This window comes from Oratosquilla oratoria, chromosome 25, assembly GCF_046742065.1.
Source record: "Oratosquilla oratoria isolate Oo_2021 chromosome 25, ASM4674206v1, whole genome shotgun sequence".
In the NCBI taxonomy this organism is placed as follows: domain Eukaryota; kingdom Metazoa; phylum Arthropoda; class Malacostraca; order Stomatopoda; family Squillidae; genus Oratosquilla; species Oratosquilla oratoria.
The window spans coordinates 17,967,006-17,988,342 of NC_134801.1; the positions used below are offsets into that span (position 1 = coordinate 17,967,006).

General features: G+C 39.6%; 1 protein-coding gene across 1 annotated transcript in view; it reads left to right on the forward strand.

The window, feature by feature from the left end:
* The first annotated feature begins 15,229 nt into the window (after positions 1 to 15,229).
* Positions 15,230 to 21,337, forward strand: part of LOC143038746 (uncharacterized) — a 20,635-nt gene continuing 14,527 nt past the window's right edge. The window contains exons 1-2 of the mRNA XM_076208274.1: positions 15,230 to 15,345; positions 19,581 to 19,812. Of these exons, the coding sequence (XP_076064389.1) occupies positions 19,625 to 19,812 (188 nt within the window). The 5' untranslated portion in view covers positions 15,230 to 15,345; positions 19,581 to 19,624. The remainder of the gene's footprint in view (positions 15,346 to 19,580; positions 19,813 to 21,337) is intronic.

Genomic DNA, 21,337 nt, shown 5'->3' on the forward strand with positions numbered 1-21,337 from the left:
TTGGAAGGTTACGAATAAAAGTGCAAAGATGATTATAAAATTCTATTGACATTAGTCAAACTCGTCCTTGACTATGCGGTACAGCTTTGGTCTCCGTCCTATAGAGTGAATATTGTGGTCCCCTTTCACCACTCTGTTGTCGTCTCTATGAGCCGTCTTTCTTTCGTACTTTTACTTTCTACTCTACTTTCACCACTGTCATTGTTACGATGATAATCACTAATAATTTTAGTCAGAAGGGCGTGTGCTTTTGATCATCCGACTTAGTCAAGTTCCACTTGGTATCATCTTATGGATATAATAAAGGAATTAAACGGAGCTTAATTTTTCTTTCTTTTCTTCCCGAATATTATTACACTTGGTTCTTTAAGTTACACTAAGGGACTCCCAACGGGAATTCTCAGTTTGGGTACTAGGTCATTTCTGCAAAGGCGTCAGGATTTCTTTAGTCCAATAATATTTAATATTACATTTAAGAACCTCCAATTGAATTTTCTCCTCCACCCTTTCTCCGGATGCAATACTGATTATTCAAGCAGTCTCGAAATCACCACTGTACACTGACATAGTTTACATATTGTTACATTAGCATAAAAATGAATATTATACAGCAATGGAATCGGGTCCCCGGCGACTGTTTCTAAACATTAGACAGAGAGCGAGCTTGTGCAACTTCCTTCGCCTACGAACTATTGTTTACCAAATACCCAACTCATAAAAATTAAATTCTCGACACCTACCCCTCTATCTACCTTTTTCATCTACCTATATCTACGAGACTCACCTACGAGTCTTTTGCAGAGCTCGTCAGCTACCACTTGGTCGTCCCGACTAACCATTTTCTATTACCCTCTTCCAGGGCTCGGCATATATCTAATATTAGGGGAGCTAGCATGTTATACAAGTAATTGACTATCAAAAATATTTCTGCATAAATTGGCTAAACAAGGCTAAAAGAAATGCCTTCAATGAATGTTGTCATCAACTTAAACCAAAACATATGTCACACATAAGAAATAAATAAGTAACCCTCCAAAATGCACAAATTTCTATTACATCAAAGATATACTAACCCTTAAAACAACTATAATACAGATATAATAATTTTGCAAAACTCACTACTACCAAAGTCTTAAGATGTTATAACTTACCAATAACAAAATCAGGAAAAAGTATCCAATAGTATTTAGTGTTTTCCTCTTTCTGATTGTACATACATACATATACCAAGGCTTCTTCCCCCTTACTAGGGAGGTAGCCAAAAAGGAAAAGGCACAAAATCACTCCCACCCATTCCATCCCCGAAAACACTCCACACCCCTCCACCCTCCTTCCCATCTTAGCACCTCCTAGATGACGGGTCATCCCTGCACCCTGTCCACTGCTCTGGGTCAGAAGCACATACACATACACAGCAAGGCCGCTTCATTAAATCGGCGACCCCCCCCTCTCTCCGTCCCCCCATATAAAGGAGAGGACGGGGAGAAATTCCTTCGGGCTGCGTCAAAGTTTTGCTCACACATACTACCTCACCCCCCATCCCCCCGTCCATTCCACCTCATGCATCACAACATCTTCCATATACAACCATTCTCCATTCACCCCTGTCTTCTGTTCTCTCCCGTCCTTCCTCAACAGACATTCCCCTCTTCCCCAAAGCCCCCTTCACCCCATCCATCCATCTCATCCTAGGACGTCCCCTCATGTTCACTCCCTCCACATCTGCCTTCCATACCTGCTTTACTAGTCTTTCTTCACTCATTCTTTCCATGTGTCCAAACCATCCTAATACTCTTTCATCAACCCTATCTCCCAGCTCCCTTTCCACCCCTGTTCTCCTCCTCACCTCCTCATTTCTCACTGTATCTAGCCTAGTAACCCCCATCATACTTCTCAGACACTTCATCTCAAACACATTCAAACTCCTTCTCTCTTCCTCTCTTATGTTCCATGTTTCTGCTCCATACAGTGCTTATGGCACAATCACTCCTTCATACAGTCTCCTCTTAGCATCCATTCCCAAAATTCTATTCCTTATTACACTTTCTGATTGTGAAATTTGAATGAGAACAACAACAATTAAAATATGACATTATTAGAAAAGTTGGTTGTATTAGATCTCAATGGAGAACTTATCACATTTTCAAAGATGGTGAGTTGTGTATCAGTATTAAAGATGTTAGCACAGTAGAGTGTCTCTGCATAATTTCACATGTGTTTCACACTTATCAGAAACTGAGATAGCATACTCAACTGACTTCAACTTTTTGTCTACCATACATACTAGTGAAGCTACATAAGAATTTTCAATGCTTCACAAAACACAAAAGTAAAATATCTTTCAATACTTATTGGCGTTGTTCTTATATATTGGCAAGGTTCCAAGTCTTCATGACTGACAAAGGCTCCAGGTAGCACATCTGTCCAATACACAAAAGGTCCCAGTAGTTCAGGTCTCCCATCTCTGGCATGCACCATACATATCAACAATATTAATCTTATCTGTAAAAATTATTTGGATTAATACATAGTTCACAAATGATGCTATAAACATATTCCTCATACTCCTCTGGATTCAAGGTTTCATTAAAACTGATACATTGTGTATCTTTTCCCTCATTGTCACATTTATCATCATTATCAAGCTCTATCCTAGTTCTTTTTAATTCATCTACATGTCTAATAGACACCTCCCTATTTTTTAAGTGTAAGATCTTGCATTTATTTCCACCTACAAAGTCAATTTATTCTATATGGACCCGAGTACCTAGGTGAAAGTTTATTTTGAATTGTATGTAATTTAACTATAACCAAATCTCCTACTTGTAATTCTATTTTATGGGCTATTTTGATTTGTTGCTTATTCATTTCTTGTGTATAGTCTTTCATGTGTCCCCTAACTCTTTTATGTATAGCTTGGAATATATGTATCCTATTTCATATGTAATAATCTATATTATATATAGGTTTTTATTCTGAAATCAAGATTTCATATGAGAGAATTTTGTCTTCCCAAAAATAATAAAATGGGGTGTTTCTCCTGTAGCTGTATTAATTTGGTTATTTAGGGTACATTTAACATAAGAAATCCAGCTGTACCAAGTTATACTATGTGGGCTTATCAAACCTCTAAGACATGTAATAATTTTCTTATTTAACCTCTCTACAACTCCATTACTCTGAGGATGATTCACTACTATGTTTACTTTATGAATCTTAAATAACCTACATAATTCTTCCAAGATTTGTTATTAAATTCAGTACCATATTGAAATTACAGATTATCTGATCATAGATTACTAAAGAAATTGTTTCGGCTCTCTTATTTGGAATGGGTTGTAAAATACAAAATCTTGAAAAATAATCAATAGCAACAAATACTGTACATATTTATATCCATTTTCAGACATAGGTAACTCTAGGGTATCTATGTGAACTCTTTCCCAAGGTTTCTGTGGGATGGGATATGATAGCATATGAGCAGGTTTAGGTTATTTCCTTTTATCTTAGCACATTTCAAAAAAAATTCTATATAATCATACATATATTCATACCTGACCAAAAATATTTAAACTGTACTTGTCTATACGATTTATCCTTTCCCGGTTGTAAACTACAGTCACTATCGTGAAGTAACTTTAATATCTCTTATACAATAGTTTGTGGAATTACCAACTAATTTACTGGGCCTTTAGAAATATCTTTCCCGCTTACAACTATTTTTCTATACAAAAGTCCATTAGTCAAATGAAATTCCTCTATCTTATACCCCTTCGGTAGTTTTGGAGGATTACCTATTGAGTTCATCAAATACTGGGCTACCTATTCCCAAGACTTATCTTTTCTTTGTTCTCTTATTATCATTTTCTCATGTAATGTTACTAGCTCATCTATACCACAGACGTAATTGATCAACCCTGTCGTTGGTTGGCTAATATTTCTAGATAGTGTATCTGCTGCAACATTCTTTCTACCCAGAATATATTTAAACCTAACCTCATAACACTGAAGTGTAGTATACCACCTGGCTAATCTGCCCATAAGATTCATTTGCTTAAATAAGTTCTGAATAGCTGTATGATCAGTCTACATTCAGACTGGATGTTCCAGTATCATATCTCTAAAACTTTCTAATTAATATATCACTGCTAAGGTTTCTCTTTCTGTTATGAAGTAGTTTCTCTCTGCACTATTATAAAGTCTAGATGTGTAAGCTATCGGTTTCAACGTTCTATTTCTCTCTTGCATCAGTATACCTCCTAACTCTATGTCAGACGCATCAGTACAAAGAATGAAGTCCTTATCATAATCAGGAAATATGAGAACTGGATAACTAGTAAGTTTATCTTTCGACTTGCCAAAAGCTTGTTGTTGCGCAGTCCCCAAATGAACTTTGAGTCTTTCCTCAACGAAGAAGTTAATGGATTAGCTATTTCTGCATATCCCTGGATAAATTTCCTATAATATCCTATCAATCCCATGAGACTTCTAACTTTTTCTACGTTGTTCGGAATTGGATAATTCTTTACTGTTTCTACCTTTGAATTTGCTGTACTAAGCCCATGCCTGTCTATTTTGTGTTCCAAATAAATAACACATTCCTGCAAAAACTTACATTTTTCAAGTTTCACTTTCAATCCTGCTTCAACTAGTCTTGAGAATACCAAATATGATATCTTAAAGTGTTCAACTACTGTTTGGGAAACTATTAAAACATCATCTAGAAATACACTGGCAGTATTTCCTAACAACCCATCTACAACTGTATTCATTGATCTCATGTAAGTTAATGGACTATTACATAACCCAAATGGCATTCGTTTAAACGTATTATGTCCTGTTCGTGTGGAAAAGGCTGTGAATTCTCATGAGTCTTCATGCAACTCAATCTAACATATGGCAGACTTGATATCTATAGTGTTAAAATACCTATTCTTGGTTCCCAAATTCCTAAGAATATCTTCTATTACCGGTAACGGTAATTTGTCGGGTACCGTCTGTTTATTCAATTCCCTATAATCAATAACTGGCCGCATGGTACCATCTGATTTTGGCACCAGAATGAAAGGAAAAATACATTCACTTTTAATATGTTCAATTATATCCTGCGATAGCATTTCAGTAATCAATTTATTTACAATGGTTAGTTTGGAATGTGGTAATCTGTAGGCAGGTATAAAGATAGGTTGAGTCCCTGGTTTTAATTTGATCTGTTGTTTTAAAATAGTTGTTTTTCCCAAGGCGTCCCCCGGTAAAGGGATTGTTTTGATGTGCTTCAAAAGCAATGCAACTAAGCTTTCATGCAACTCAGGACAACTAGTAGGTTCTAGTTGATTCTTGTATTTATTTGTTATTTACATTATTATAGTTTTTACTTATTATTTCATTATCACTATGATTTTTTTCGCATCCGACCTAGATATGGACCAAAATATCTCCTGTCGGTATGCTCCGTCTTTGTAATCCTTTGTAATCCTTCTCTCCCAAATCTGTTTCTTCCTGAATTGAACAGACTGATGAAATTGGTGATTCTACTTACTTCTCTCATTTAAAATCTTAATGGGTTTCGTAAAAAAAAAAAAAAAAAAAAAAAAAATCTTATTTGTGTACCTTTTTAAAGCACTAATCATTAGTATTTTTACCATATTCTTGTTTGTCTTCTAAATCCCTGAGTCCAATTTCAACATTTTATACTAATTGATTCTGGGATTGTTAAAATTTCAGTCTACAGTGACGCCTTTTAACTGCACTTCTACCCTGTTGATTAATCTGGAGTGTTATAATGTCGACTTTATTACTCCACCTTCCACAATTAGCAAAAAATAAATAGTTGATGATTTAGTAATTTCTTGGATTTCTTGGGCATCTGAGTTGGGTTCACTATATGAGACTTTATTTTCTGTTGGTCTGGACCGCTCTGCCCCGCTATCATCCAATCTATCATTGTTATCTTTCCTATCTATTTCAAGAGATTCTCTTATTACTGATACTGGCTCTAAGTCTGGTTGATTTAAAAATGGGATTAATTGTGATTTCACTAAGATCCCTAACTCAGCAGGACATATGATCATGCTCTCTTTTCTTGAAGTTGCAAATCCTATCAATAAATCTCACAGGAAAACAGATTCTTCTACAACTATCACTGGAATATGCAAATTATCATTTCTATAAGGCGACCTCTAATTCAACCTTACCTAATATTTTTAACTGACTTCCAGTTACTCCTTGCAGTGAATTATGGATTGGTTCCAAGATTTTCACTCCTGGTTTCAATAGGTTTAAAATTTTGCTAGTTATAACATTAACTACAGATCTTATATCAATAAGAATTTGAATAGGTTTATTGAACAACCTACCCGCAATGAGAGGTCCTACAGAAGTCCTTCCAATTGTTATAGTCAATTTACAACTTTCTTTGATGTTTGTGTTTTCTTCCACCCTTCTATCACTCTTGTCCCTACCACAATCATTTTTATTTGTATTTCTATGGTTAGCTCTGTAGTGTTGTTTTATTTTGTGTATGGGAGTTTTCCTCTTGTTTCTGGGTGAATACGAAAAATTGGTATTGTTCTACAAGCCTCTGTTCTATGTCCTAGTCCTGGTGATACAAATAGAAAGATAGGTTTCTACAATGATACTCATCATGACCCTCATATTTGCAATTTCTACAAATAATTTCATAATAACACTCTTATGCTATATGCCCCCAGCTATTACAATTTTAACATTCATTTCTAGCATTCCTTGATGTACTTTTAACTCTATGCTTAGATCCTGTTTTTGTAATTACTTCTAAAGTTCCTAGTTTCTCTCTGTTGCTGTATTCCCACTGTCATCACATATGGGCTAATTGTTTTATTTTTACTATAACCTTGAAGAAGGTAATATATCTCCTCTAAAACAGAATTATGTATTAATAATGTAAATATAATAATGTAAATGTAAATTAATAATGTAATGTATTAATAATGTAAATGTAAACAGATCTCCAAGAAAATATTATGAGTGGAGACCTGAAGGAACAAGACCAGTAGGGAGACCCAGAGTAAGGTGGAGGGACAACATTAGTAGAGTAGTGGAAGCCAGGGGAGAGAATCTTGAAAACATCGAAAACCAGCACCTATATGAGGACAGGATCAGATGGAGGGGCTACATAAGGCAGAACGACTGACAAGCTTTAATGCTTAACAGGAGACTGGTAAGGTAAGGTAATGTAATGTAAATACTATTAATTTAGTAACCTGAGAAACTTTTATTTTGTTCCGTACCCTTACCTTCAGTGTTTTTAAAGTCGACTTGAATCGACTGCCTCCTATGTAGTTGTCCTCACACGTTCGGCGTGTACCTCGCGCGTACGTCAACCTTGTCTTCCTAGTAGTCCCCTCGTTCACTAGCTTGTTGTCCTTGTAGTCCCCTCGTTCATTAGCTCGTCGTCCCCCGTTCACTGCTGCTTATAGTCGTCCCCTCGTAGTCAGCATGCGCGTGGTCGCGTGCACAGCGTGGTTGCGGTTGCCTGCACTGCGTGGTTGTGGTTGCGTGCACGGAGTGGTTGTGGTTGCATGCACAGAGTGGTTGTTTCACTGCGTAATCCTATAGATCGATTACCCGTACAATCGTAGCCGTATTTTGCACTAAGTCCCTTAGATGTAATATTCTGCACTACCCAGAGTAGTGTCCTTGCTCGTCTTGCGAGCCCGTCGAAATTCCGCGAGAGACCAAGGCAACGTGGATCACCTCCTCTCAGCCCTGTTGGAGGAGGTGCTGTTCCTGTCTGATAGGTAGGGGAGTTAGGGGGAAAAGGAGCAGTCAGCAAATTTCTGCGCCTGTTGTTTGGGCTGTGGGTGAACGGGGAGGGGGGGGGATACTGCACCTGCTGCCAGCCGCAGCTTCCTCCAGAGGGCGCTAGCAGTTGTTTGAGTAGAAAAAGTGGCACACCATTCCAGCCACTTTTCTTCCCGGACCTTGTGAGTGACCGCCCGTGCATGCCTGATGACAGAGTACAGGAGAGCTCGTGCCACGATGGACGAGTGGTGGCGTAAAAGTCTATGAAATGCATTGACTATTATTAGGTTCCCGTGCAATGTCTTCTTCTTCTTCTTCTTCTTCTTCTTCTTCTTCTTCTTCTTCTTCTTCTTCTTCTTCTTCTTCTTCTTCTTCTTCTTCTTCTTCCTCTTCTTCCTCTTCTTCTTCTTTCTTTCTTTCTTTCTTTCTTTCTTTCTTTCTTTTTGCTGCTTACAGGGCTGGTACCCACCGAACCTCAACAGTGTAGATGGTCTGGAACTCTTTATACATGAACACAGGGGATGGTGTCCACGGTATGCCACTGCAGTGACCATACCCGGAGGAAGCTAATGTATCACACACACAGGGATGCCCAAGTCACCTCAGGTCCTGAGGTGAACAGCGGTCGGGAGCCATTACTCATACTAGATGTTTTTCCTAACCTCTGCGCCACCGCGAGGGTTCGAACAGTCACGCCACGGTGGCCCCCTGAACGTCACCTGAGACAAGCCTCAACTCATCACCCTAGTACCCAGCCACAGCAATAACTTTCCCAGTAATCAGTTTATGCTCACGGGCCCGGGCGAGACTCGATATGCCGAAACCATTATTACGGAATCAGCGCGCTACCACTGTACCGGTCAGCATCCCGATTTCTGCCTGGCTTAGTTTTGGGGACAGTTCGTTCCGCAGCGGCTTAGACGGCAGTGACGAAGTCTCGATGTACATAGATCGTCTAAGTCCTGCGAGGAGACATAGGACCGGTACCAGCGATCTAGTTCCTCCTGGAAAAGGGTTCAGTTGGCTTTCCCTGTATTCTAGCGTCGAGGTGAGGGAGGTGGTGTGGAGGGAGGTCCACAGCTAAAATTGTAACTAGAGCAAAATGGTCACTAGTAAGCTGCGGGTCCATTATCCAGTGAGTACGATAACCAACGCACATGAAGAGCATAGTGAGGTCCAGGCACCCCCCCCCTCCCCAAGATGTGAGTGGCCTCCCCTGAGATTAGTAGGATGATCTCCAGCATCTCCCCTAGAAACGTTGCTAGGGGTATGCCCTGTAAGATTAGGTCCTCGGAGGGAGCGGAAGATAGGGTGGTGTGCAATGGAATATTCAGTAATGAATGTGGGTTCATGGCCGACTAGGAAGAGCATCTCCCCAGGTGCAAGTTCACCGTCCTAAGGACGATATGTATTGTACAAGAAAAGGGTGTACCCGATAAGGGTGATTCTGGCAGGCAAGGCCTCTACTCGTTCACCGCAAGGCACGGCGGATATGAGTTCACTTGGAACCGTCGCCCGGTCCAATATTGCGAGTCCGAGTGATCCCCGCTCCGACTTCTATAGTATACGTGGTATCCACTGACCCGGAGCGGCCGTTTGACCGGTCAATTGGTCTCCTGCAAGAGGGTTATATAACAAAAGATGTATGTTATTGGGCTAGTGACGCAGGGAGAAATTAACACTCGGTTTAAGCTATGCACTTTATTATGCGGAAACAGGACCACACACGCGTGTTGGCCGGCCCGAGTCAGAAAGGATACTTCCCTGTGACCCGAACTCACACGCCTTAAGTAACCTCGGGACGTACCGAAAAGTAGCATCTCTCTGGCTTGGACAGAGTTACCGGGCGTGGCCCGGAATTGTGCTTTTGGTAACATACAAATGTCTTCCTCACAAGCGTAATATGGACTTAATCTACACAATGGTAATATAAGGCCAAAGGCCAGCTGTTTCTACACAACATGTAACTTACACAATCTCACCAGAAGTTGCTCACCCACGTCCCGCGACTATACACGTATGCCTCCCTATATTCTTGTGGGGGACTCTGATCACCACAGCTGCATCTATTTCCCTCGTGGCCAGGGCAGTCTGTAGGACGTGGATATTGCATATAAGGCCGTTGACATTTCACTGTAAGGGTATTCACGCCGGGACGGAAGCAGAGGAGGTGAGGGAGAGGTAGGGTAGAGGGGGGTAGGGTTAAAGTAGGAGGTGAAAAAGAAGGAGGAGCAGAGTGGGAGGGGGAGGGGAGGAGTAGGGTGGAAAGGGGGAGAAGGGGTATGGGTTGGGTGGGAGGAGGGAAGAGAAGAAGTAGGGCGGGAGGAGGGAGGATTAGGGGAGGAGGAGTGGAGTAGGAGGAAGGTAGGAGGGAGGGGGTGGTGTAGAGTGGGTGGGGAAGGAGGAGGAGGCGTGGAGTGGGATGTGTTAAGAGGTGAAGGAAGAGAACGGCGGAAGGGGGTGGGAGGAGGAGTGGGGTGGGAGGAGGTGGAGGAGAAGCAGAGGAGGAGAGGAGTAGGGCAGGAAGGGGGAGGAAGAAGAATAGATGTAGGGTGGGAGGAAGGAATAGGAGGAGGGTGAGAGGGTGGTTTTTTGCGTAAAATGGGAAGGAAAGGAGGAGGGGACGGAGGAGTGGAATGGGAGGGGTGAAGTGGGGGAGTGGGAGTAGGGAGGGAAGTGGGAGGAGGAGGAGGAATATAAGTAGAGTGGGAGAGGGGAGGAGGAGTATGAGGAGGTTGGGAGGAGGTGAAGGAGTAGGGTGGGAGGATAATGGAGAGTGGGGAGGAGGAGTGGGAGTAGGGTGGGGAAAGGAGGAGTGGGAGGGGGGAGTTGTTAATCACCAATTTATCTAAGTGTTTGGGTGAGTGCCTTTGTTATACTTTTCGTGGTGTAACATCGTGAACCATCGTAGCTCATTGTCAATGTAGTTCTTTGTCAATAATGAACACGTTCATTTAATTACTGTTTGTTAGTTTATTATATTTCATTTAGAATTGTGGCTGTCTTTTACAAGTTTCTGCTTTGACCGCTGCTACTTGTAATATCACAAATAACATCCAACCCTACACCACAGCTCACGGAGAGATCATGAACAAGGTGAATGATAGAGATCTGGGAGTAATGTTGAATCAAGATGGCAAATTTACCACACACATTAACAACACTGTTGACAGCGCCGGAAAATTATCAGGTTGGATCCTCAGAACATTTACATCAAGAAACGAAGATGTCATGATCACATTGTGGAAAACCCTGGTACTGCCAACTGTGGAACCCAGACAGTATAAGGGAGATAGATCAAATTGAGATATGAACTACTGGGGCAGACTCAAGTACTTCAAACTCTATTCACTCCAAAGGCGCAGAGAAAGGTACCTGAATATTTACACGTGGAAAATGCTGGAAGGTCGCGTCCCCAGCATCGGAGTGACACTCAGCCAAGAGAGGACGAGAGGGAGATCTTGTTATGTTGAAGGAATATCTAGCAGCACTAGGAGTACCATATCTCTCCGAGCAAACTCCTTCACAAGAGCGGCCCCCAAGCTCTTCAATACTCTCCCCCAAATATCTGAAGAACACCACATCCTGAAAAGTGGAAGTATTCAAAAGCCGACTGGATGCCATCCTACAAGAAATTAAAGACACACCTCCCAAACCATCCTATATTGTAATACGTAGCACCACTACAACAAGCTGGTACATCGTATACCACTTCACTGGAGGCAACACAGCTAGGCTAGGGAGGAAGCAGTGCCAGTAGCTAAGATCTCCATAAGGTAACATAATAAGTTTATTTGGTAATGAATCAAATACATAAAATACAGATAATGAAAAGAACACATAGTTCGAAATTACAATTACAATTGCCGAGGATAATACGAAAAAGTATGTAAGCTTATATATCATTAAAACCACACAATCAGTGTATTATTGTCACAAATCACCTTGTTTCTCTACACCTCTTGTTTCTTTTTAATACAAAACTAATAATGCAAAAAAGTTACCTTAAACATGATTTAGAAGAATATTGAAATATTGTCTAAATAGGCACTAAACGTGAAATTTTAGAAAAAGAGTTGCAGTATAATCATTGTTACATAAAATAAAGAAAATTAATAGGACGAGTAGCTATTGTAGAAAACTTGACTTAAAAGAGGGAGTAACCTTAATTTAAAAGTAAAATCGCAAAACGCCATTTCGGATATAAATGAGTTATAATGCCCAATAGGCAGTCCATTTGCATCGGGTATGTAAAAATGACAGTGAGGATTCTTTTTCCGAGCTCGTTGTACCAATGAGTACGAAAATAGTATGAAAGAAATCCTGCCCATTGTTTAATATTCAATATTCAGTGTCCGCCATCTTGGCATTGGACATAGTGCACACTATGAAACGATAAATGGCGTGTTTGTTTATCCCAGTGGCTAATGATAGAAAGATTTTAATGCTTGCGCATTAGTAAAGCTCATGAATTATATTAGGATGCATAATAAAGTTTATTGTTCCGCATAATTATTCATTTCCCAGGCACACATCAATAATTGTAGCAACTGCAAACTATAAAGACATACGGACATTTTATTCCAGGAAGAGGTGGATGAAGAAGCCATTTCAATGTGTGCTGCATTACATCTCCTTTTCTATCAACAGAAATTGTTAAGAAAATGTTGTAAATAATTAAATGGTTCATTAAATCCCACGCTACCAAGTCCCCTGTAAGGGGCACCGCCCTAGCACCCGATAGAGAGACTTTTTAAGACATAAATCCATATCATACATATATATATATATATATATATATGTATGAAGGGGGTTGGCAGTAATCTCACCTCCGTGCCAACTGGTTTCTGGTGAGATATTTCTCTGGTGTCACCTTATTCATTATATTCGGTAAAGCCCTATATCCATAGGGTGCCCAATGGTCCACGCCGTCATTCTGACGGTACCCCATATATCTATGAGGAGGTTCCCTGTTCGCCATCAGGAAAGCGCCAGTTTTCAGTGTGTCCTAAGACTGTGCGTGTGAGCTGCTCTTTGTCTGATCTTTCTTACAAAACCTCTTCGATATGGGTGTCCCTGTAGAGATTGTCTCTCTATCGACATAGTTTTTGTAGTCATTAAGATTCTCAAGCCTATCCACCACGTCAAGGTGTCAACTCTCGGATAGGACACACACACACACACACACACACACACACACACACACACACACACACACACACACACACACACACACACACACACACACACACACACACATATATATATATATATATATATATATATATATATATATACATATATATGTGTGTGTGTGTGTGTGTGTGTGTGTGTGTGTGTGTGTGTGTGTGTGTGTGTGTGTGTGTGTGTGTGTGTGTGTGTGTGTGTGTGTGTGTGTGTGTGTGTGTGTGTGTGTGTGTGCGTGCGTGCGTGCGCCCGTATGACTACAATTCCTGTTTCAGCTTTAACACATACCGTAAGAACCGTTGCGATAAGAATGAGAATACCGTAGATCATTCCTGCTTACAAGGATCACATAGTGAGAAAGCAAATAAGATTCTAGGACTGATTGCGCGATCTTTTGACTTCAAAATTCCGACTCTCATTAACAAGCTATATAAATCGTTAGTTCGTCCACATTTGGAATATGCTGTTTCTGTATGGTCACTGAATCTCATTAAAGATATTGACAGATTGGAAAAAGTAAAACGGCGAGCCACAAAACGGATTCCAAATACATACACATATATAAATATACCAAGGCTTTTTCCCCCTTACAAGGGAGGTAGCCAAAAAGGAAAAGGCATAAAATCATTCCCACCCACTCCATCCCTAAATACACTCCACACCCCTCCACCTTCCCTCTTATCTTAGCACCTCCTGGATGACGGGTCATCCCTGCACCTTGTCCACTGCCCTGGGTTAGAAGCAGTGTCGCAAGACACAGCACATCCACAGCAAGGCCGCTTCATTAAATCGGCGACCCCCCCTCTCCGTCCCCCCATGCATAACAGGAGAAGACAGGGAGAAATCCCTTCGGGCTACGTCAAATTTTGCTCACACATACTACCTCACCCCCCCATCCCCCCGCCCATTCCACCTCATGCATCACAACATCATCCATATACAACCATTCTCCACTCACCCCTGTCTTCTGTCCTCTCCCGTCCTTCCTCAACAGACATTCCCCTCTTCCCCAAAGCCCCCTTCACCCCATCCATCCACCTTATCCTAGGACGTCCCCTCATGTTCATTCCCCCCACATCTGCCTTCCGTACCTCATTTACTAGTCTTTCTTCACTCATTCTTTCCATGTGTCCAAACCACCCTAATACTCTTTCATCAACCCTATCTCCCAGCTCCCTTTCCACCACCGTTCTTCTCCTCACCTCCTCATTTCTCACTCTATCTAGCCTAGTAACCCCCATCATACTTCTCAGACACCTCATCTCAAACACAAAAAATTTAGACTGAGTGAGAATCCGACAAGAAACAATGGTCTCAAACTGTCAGGAAATAAATCTAATTTGGAATTGGGTAGAAACAACTTCGCCAACCGTGTAGTTAATGGATGGAATAAACTTCCTGCTGAGGCAGTGCAATGTAGTTCAGTTCGAAGCTTTAAGACTCGTTTAGATAAACAATTTAGATAAGCATGATGCTGTAATGACTACCATTTATTTTATTTCATTTGTTTGTTTTTATTTATCTGTTTATTTATTATTTGTTTAATTTTCATTTATTATTATTCATCTGTCAATTTACAATTATTTACTATTTACCTGTTTATTATTTAACCATACCTATGCATTCATTTATCTTATTATTATTCATATTGTCATATATATATATGTGTATATATATATATATATATATATATATATTTATATTTTTTTTTTTTTTTTTTTTCTTTTTTTTTTTTTTTTTTTTTCTTTCTTTCTTTCTTTTATCATTATTATATTTTTTCGCATCCGACCTAGTTATGGACCAAAAAATCTGTCGGCATGCTCCGCCTTTGTAATCCTTTGTAATCATTTATTGTGCTTTGCCACCAAATATATTCACTTGAATCTTTAGAGCAGAGCTATACAGATTTTTTCAATTTCAAAACCCCTTATGCGTGAAATTATTTCTTATTCAGTAATAGTTTGTAGTTCCTACTACATTGGTTTTTAGTCACCCCATTACTGTTGCTATAAAAAGTTGCCCCGTTTTCTGTCGTGAATTCATGTTACCAGTTTACCAGTGAACCAGACTTTTGTACTTATCATTTAAGAATCATTTTCAGCAAGTGAGATGCATTGGTCACCTCACAAACACAATGTCCTAGTGTAACAAACTGAGTATGAAAGGAAAGTAATGAATAATTCATCACCTGACTAATAAGACCTCAGACAGACTCATACTCGCATAGTCATGAATGGTTTAGTACGTTGTCTGCCGCCAAAGGTAGTGGAGGTGTCCGCACGATTGCTCTATCCCGTGAAGGGGGCCACGAGTCTTTGTTAGTTTTTTATACATCAGAAATTGCATTTTAGCAGACCAAATTGTTGTATGTACATGGTAAGTGATCTTTTCAACGCCTTCGTTTGACGTTTCGTAAGAGAACAAAACTAATTAAATCAGCTTCAACAATGACTCAAATTAAGTCTTGTTGACGCCAACCAGGCGATTTTGTGCAGATGAAGGGTCGCCAACTAACTGATTTTTGTCAGCAATATGCAGAGTTTCTATCCTTGGGAATAATATCACACCGAAGAGGTATTGTCAGTGAAGTGGTAAAGGAAAGATTTAAGAAGAAGCAGAACAGAAGGATAATATAAGTTAAAAATTGTCAGCATTCTTTTTCAATGGAAATAAGTTTCCAGTCATAGAAATACTAAATGATTTCATCGGCAGGGATGTATTTGAAGTCCCAAAGATATCGATTGCATAAAACATGCAGTCAGTATCTTATTGGCCACAATCGTAAAGTCAAAATTACTGCACAGTAAGCTTTCCTCAGCCCGGTGATTATCCTTACAAATTATATATTCTAGTTAATTATACACCAATGGAAGGGCATAACTGTACGGAACTGACCTTCTTAGTCTGTATATCAGTGACCTAATTCAACCTCTTATGTGCTACAGTTATAGATATCGTTTTAGACAGTATTACCAAAAGTTGTAAAAGTATATCGCATGTAAATTCAGCATACAGTACCAAAATAATTAAGTCGTTTAGTCAGAATATCTATTTGCAAACAAAACAAAACAAAATTAATTTTCGTAAAGTAAACATTTTTGTGACACTGTTTGGCAGTATCCATCGCATTGTATAACATTAACCCATTCAACTCCGATGACAAGATGTCTTGTCATTTGGTCAAATAAAACAAAAAATCATAAAACACCAAAATGTTTGATCAAACACCAGAAAAATATGACGTCAGTCCTCGCTTCGCTCGCAGCGAAGCGAGGACTGACGTCATATTTTTCTGGTGTTTGATCAAACATTTTGGTGTTTTATGATTTTTTGTTTTATTTGACCAAATGACAAGACATCTTGTCATCGGAGTTGAATGGGTTAATAAGAAATTCTTAAAAACACAATTGAATACTGTGTTAGTACAAAAGTAGTCACAGCATAATTATGGTTTCAGAATCAATAGTGAAACTAGCACTTAAGTGGAGTCAAATCGTACAGTAAGTCTACCTTTTTGGTATTTTATTTGTTTATTTATTTATTTATCTTTATTTTTTTCAATGAAGCGACAAAATTATCTGTCGCTTAGTTCTGTGGTTTTATGCGCGTCAAGAGAAAAAAAAGTACGGTATTATTTTAGTTGTGCACACCTACGCGATATAGCATTAGAGAAGTATATATTAATTTTGTAAATTATAATACACGAAAGTGCATATGTGTGTATGTGTGTGTGTGTGTATGTATATATATATATATATATATATATATATATATATATATATATATATATATATATATATACATATATGCATGCAGTGTTAAATGCGAGTGGAATCTCAGCGTTGATGGTCTCTCTAAAGACTTTCATTTCTTCTAAAAAGTACTTTTTCATCCTTATTAAAAAGATACAGAAATTCTCCGAAAGTATGAGGCATAGAGACTAATAAAGTCGATTCTATAGTTTACTAGCAAGACGTTTTATAGCTCTTGTTACAGTTTCAAATGACAACATAGGTGTTGTTACAAGGGTTATACATACATACATACATACATACATATACCAAAGGCTTTTTGCCCCTACACGGGGGGTAGCCAAAAAGAAAAAGGCATAGAAACCACTCCCACATTTCCTATATATCGCACTCCCCTCCATCTTTCTCCCTCCCTCTTATCTTGGCACCTCCTGGATGATGGGTCATCCCTGCATCCTGTCCCACACACACACACACAAAAAAAAAAAACATGGAAAGGTCAATACAATACTAATAAACAACTAAATATGTGGCGCTCCGTGGGGAGCCTTAACGGACGAGTGACGAAATATTTCTACTGGAGAGGAGAATCAGGAGATCGCTCTGGATGTTGATAGAGGGTGGTAAGTTTTATATATATATATATATATATATATATATATATATATATATATATATATATATATATATATATATATATACATATATATATAAAGGGCTTCCAATATAGAAAGACGATGGACTTCGTCATCCTGGTCCAGAATTAAGGTGCCTTTGGCCAGATGTTCTCTCGTTGGGGGATTCTACGGTCGTGTAAGTAATGATTCTTGGTGGATCCTGCTTGTAGATGGCAAGACGTCTGAAGGGGCAAGTAGTCGTCACTCCTACATAAGAAGGACGAGTCCCACTCCTCGTGTTGACATGTATGCATGTAGATGACTGTTATCCTCTGGAGGAGCTCAGAGGGAGGGAGGGAGGGAGGGAGTTGTCTCTTAATAAAAGGTTGTAAGACTTCTTGGACTTTTAAAGATAATAAAATCAAGATATTTATCTTCGGATATTGGTTTTACGTTGCGGTGGATGGTATTCTTCATAACTCTTTCTTCAGTATTATATGATGACATCATGTGGCTTTTGGAAAACTATTTTATAGGTGTCTTGTTTGGGGCGTCGGTGTAAGGGCTTCGTCTAAGGATGGTTTTGTGTGGGGGTGGTGTGTGGGTGTGTGTGCGTGAGCGTGCGTGTGCGTGTGTGTATTCACTTTGGTCTTTGGATCACGTGTTGGACTCGTGATCGACAGCTATTTCCCTCCCGGAAGAGAGCTCAGAGCTCGTAGGTCCGTGTGTGTGTGTGTGTGTGTGTGTGTGTGTGTGTGTGTGTGTGTGTGTGTGTGGTGTGTTTGTGTGTGCGTGTGTGTGTGTGTGTGTGTATTGTATATGTATGTATTTATTGTGTGCGTATGTATGTATGTACAGTACAGTATGTATCAAACCCGCGGCTACCGAGTAATTGGCAACTGCCACCTGACATGCCCATAGGTCACTCAGAGAGGAAATATTATGTTATATTATATTTGGACAATTAGTATTGGACAGTGTAAGCTGTGCTCAGTGTTTTCGTGTGTTGGTTGAATCTAGGGCACATTGATTATGTGGCCAGATCTTTTCTGTACTGGTATTCTCATGGAGCTGGATAGCATTCTTACTTAATTTGAGAAGGATTTTTTTTGTTGTACCATCCACTGAGCTAGGTTGCACATGTCTGCCAGATATTTAGTTTGTTGACGGGCGCCTCGTGTGAGAGACCACTTATAGCTTTTACTTTAGGGACCAGTTGTCGTAGACCTGCCCCTGCAGTGGCTGATGCACATGTCAAATTTCTCAACCAAGCACGGTCCGCCCTCGTATCTACTCTTCTCTTGGCCTCCTTCATCTGACGTTTTGCCTCCACCCTCCTTGCCCTATAAGCCTCATATGCTTCCTTGTTTCTTTTTTTCATAGCTATTCCTCATATGCACGCCTCTTTTCTGCCACCACTCCACTCAATTCCTAACTTCACTATCCACTGCTCATCCTTCTGGTCCTACCCATCCTCCTCATCTCATACACCGTCCATTCTGTATTGGTCGTACAAACGCCTTGACTAACATATTCAACCTTCAACTAACGGATACCACCTTTTTACCACCCATCTCAATAACAACTGTTAATCCAGTCACTCGTATCCGTCAGCGTGAATGTCATTTTACATCAGAAACACCACACGCATGTACACACACACACACACACACACACACACACACACACACACACACACACACACACACACACATACTTGTTAAACTGGGACAGGAGAAGCACAAGAGGACATGGAAAGAAAATAAAAAAACATAGCTACAGAAGAGATCTGAAGAAAAACAGTTTTCCACATAGAGTGTTAGACACTTGGAACAAACTGGACAAGGAAATAGCGTGCGCAAAAACCATGTATGAGTTTAAAAGCAAACTAGACACTGCGAGATACAAAGGCGGGACACCACGAACGTAGCTCCCCTTCCCGCAAAATACAACTAGGTAAATACACACACACATACACATACACACGCACACACACACACACACACACACACACACACACACACACACACACACACACACACACACACACACACACACACACACACACACACACACACACACACACACACACACACACACACACACAACACCACGAGCATAGCTCCCCTTCCCGCAAAATACAACTAGGTAAAGGTAAATACACACACACACACACACGCGCGCGCGCGCGTACACAAAACAAACATAAAGGGATGACTAAATTTTCTTTCCCTCTTTTCAGCTTGAGAGAGAATGAACCTCTCATCCACGGGGAACCGCTGAGTAATGGGGTCGCCAACAGAAGCAGCAACAACAGCGGCCTTTGCTGCTCAACCGGAGATCTTGCTGGCGACAGAACTGAAGCTCCAGCTGAAGTCGTACACGGACACATTTTTTGACTCCTACAGGAACGCTAGCAGTAAGCTACAGAAACTCCTCCCGGACGAAAGTGGAGACTTAGATGTAGAATACCCGTGAGTGTTGTGAGCGTGTTATAGTAAAAATGCTTTGAGTTTCGCGTATGGCGTACTGGCCGCATATATTTTATGTATTTGATATTTTAGGGTTGACATTCCTATTACGGACCAAGTTACTCAGTCATTTATTAGTCTGTTTATTTGGAAGCTAATCTTTACTTAAAAGAAATGGTGATCACTTTCACCTCTTATTATCCTTCCTTTCTACTGCCATCCTTAAATATATTTTATCACTCATAGAACAACATCTCTTCGGTGCTGATAAGATACCAATTATACTCTGCGAGTCACACAAGAATCAATGTTTTTAGTATCGGAAATGATGCTGTTAGTACCCATGATTTATCATCAGGAATACTGTACTAAAGTGATTCTGATCCTTTTATCGCCTTCACAACCCTCTATTTGTACTTAGCCCTAGCCTTCATACCCCACTTAATAGTTATTCAATGCCTTTACGTCACTATTGATAGTTAACCTTTGGCTCCACAGTAAACCTTTCGATTTATGAAATCGTATGAAAAGATTTATTAAGTTTTAACCCAAATGAACTTCAAAATTTTGAATTGTATTAGATTCAATAGTCCTAACTGGAACCTTTATCCATTCGCTGTCGACGCTCTTGATGGAATTGTTTCTACCTCTGTAGTGTTATGTTAATACAGTTGATGAATGGTACACTTCCCCGAGAGGAAGAGTGGAATTAAGTAAACTCCAATTACCTCGGGACTTGTTTATAAAAAAAAAGACGAGTATATATGGCATAAGCACTGAGAATGATTTGGTTTACGTATTACAATTTAGACATTATTGAATAATAATGCTAACATTTCTAGATATTCACATATTGATATGTGGGACATAAAAGTATTAATAAAGATATATTTCCATAATGCAAGTTCTAGCGGGGTGACAATTATTAATACAAAAATTTACTTGTGGTGCGCATATTCTACAGAAAACTATTCAAGGGATGACCTTGCTACATTTCCTTCTTGGTTAGATATGCTGTACGTCCTGACAGCTGCTTAGTCATTATTTCTCGACTGGTTATTGTTTAATGTAGAAATATATTAAGTTCTGATGTCATCATATCCCTTTACAAATAGAAATACCGTTATTACTTTTCGAATGTGAATATGTCTTTGTTAAAACTTGGCGACCACAAGTAAACAGCATATTACATGTATAGGTAGACAAGATTTACATATTTAGTTGGCCATACCTGAACATTTGAAGTCAAAAGGTCGCACTATTAATTCAAGTATCCTATTTGCTTTCTCTGAGTTATAAGGTCGTACTGATAAGTACATTATGATTCCTTTTGTTCTCCGTTATACTTAGTTTTTCCAGGAAATTTGTAGAAATGTTTGGTATGTTTTTATATATGTGCATAATTTTACACTTAGTTGTGTCATTAGCCGTTTTTGAGACCAGTGTTGAAGCTTGTCTAAATTTTCCTGAATACCCAGTTGACTGAATAATTGCTATTCTTCACAGCCTACAGTGCAATATCATCACC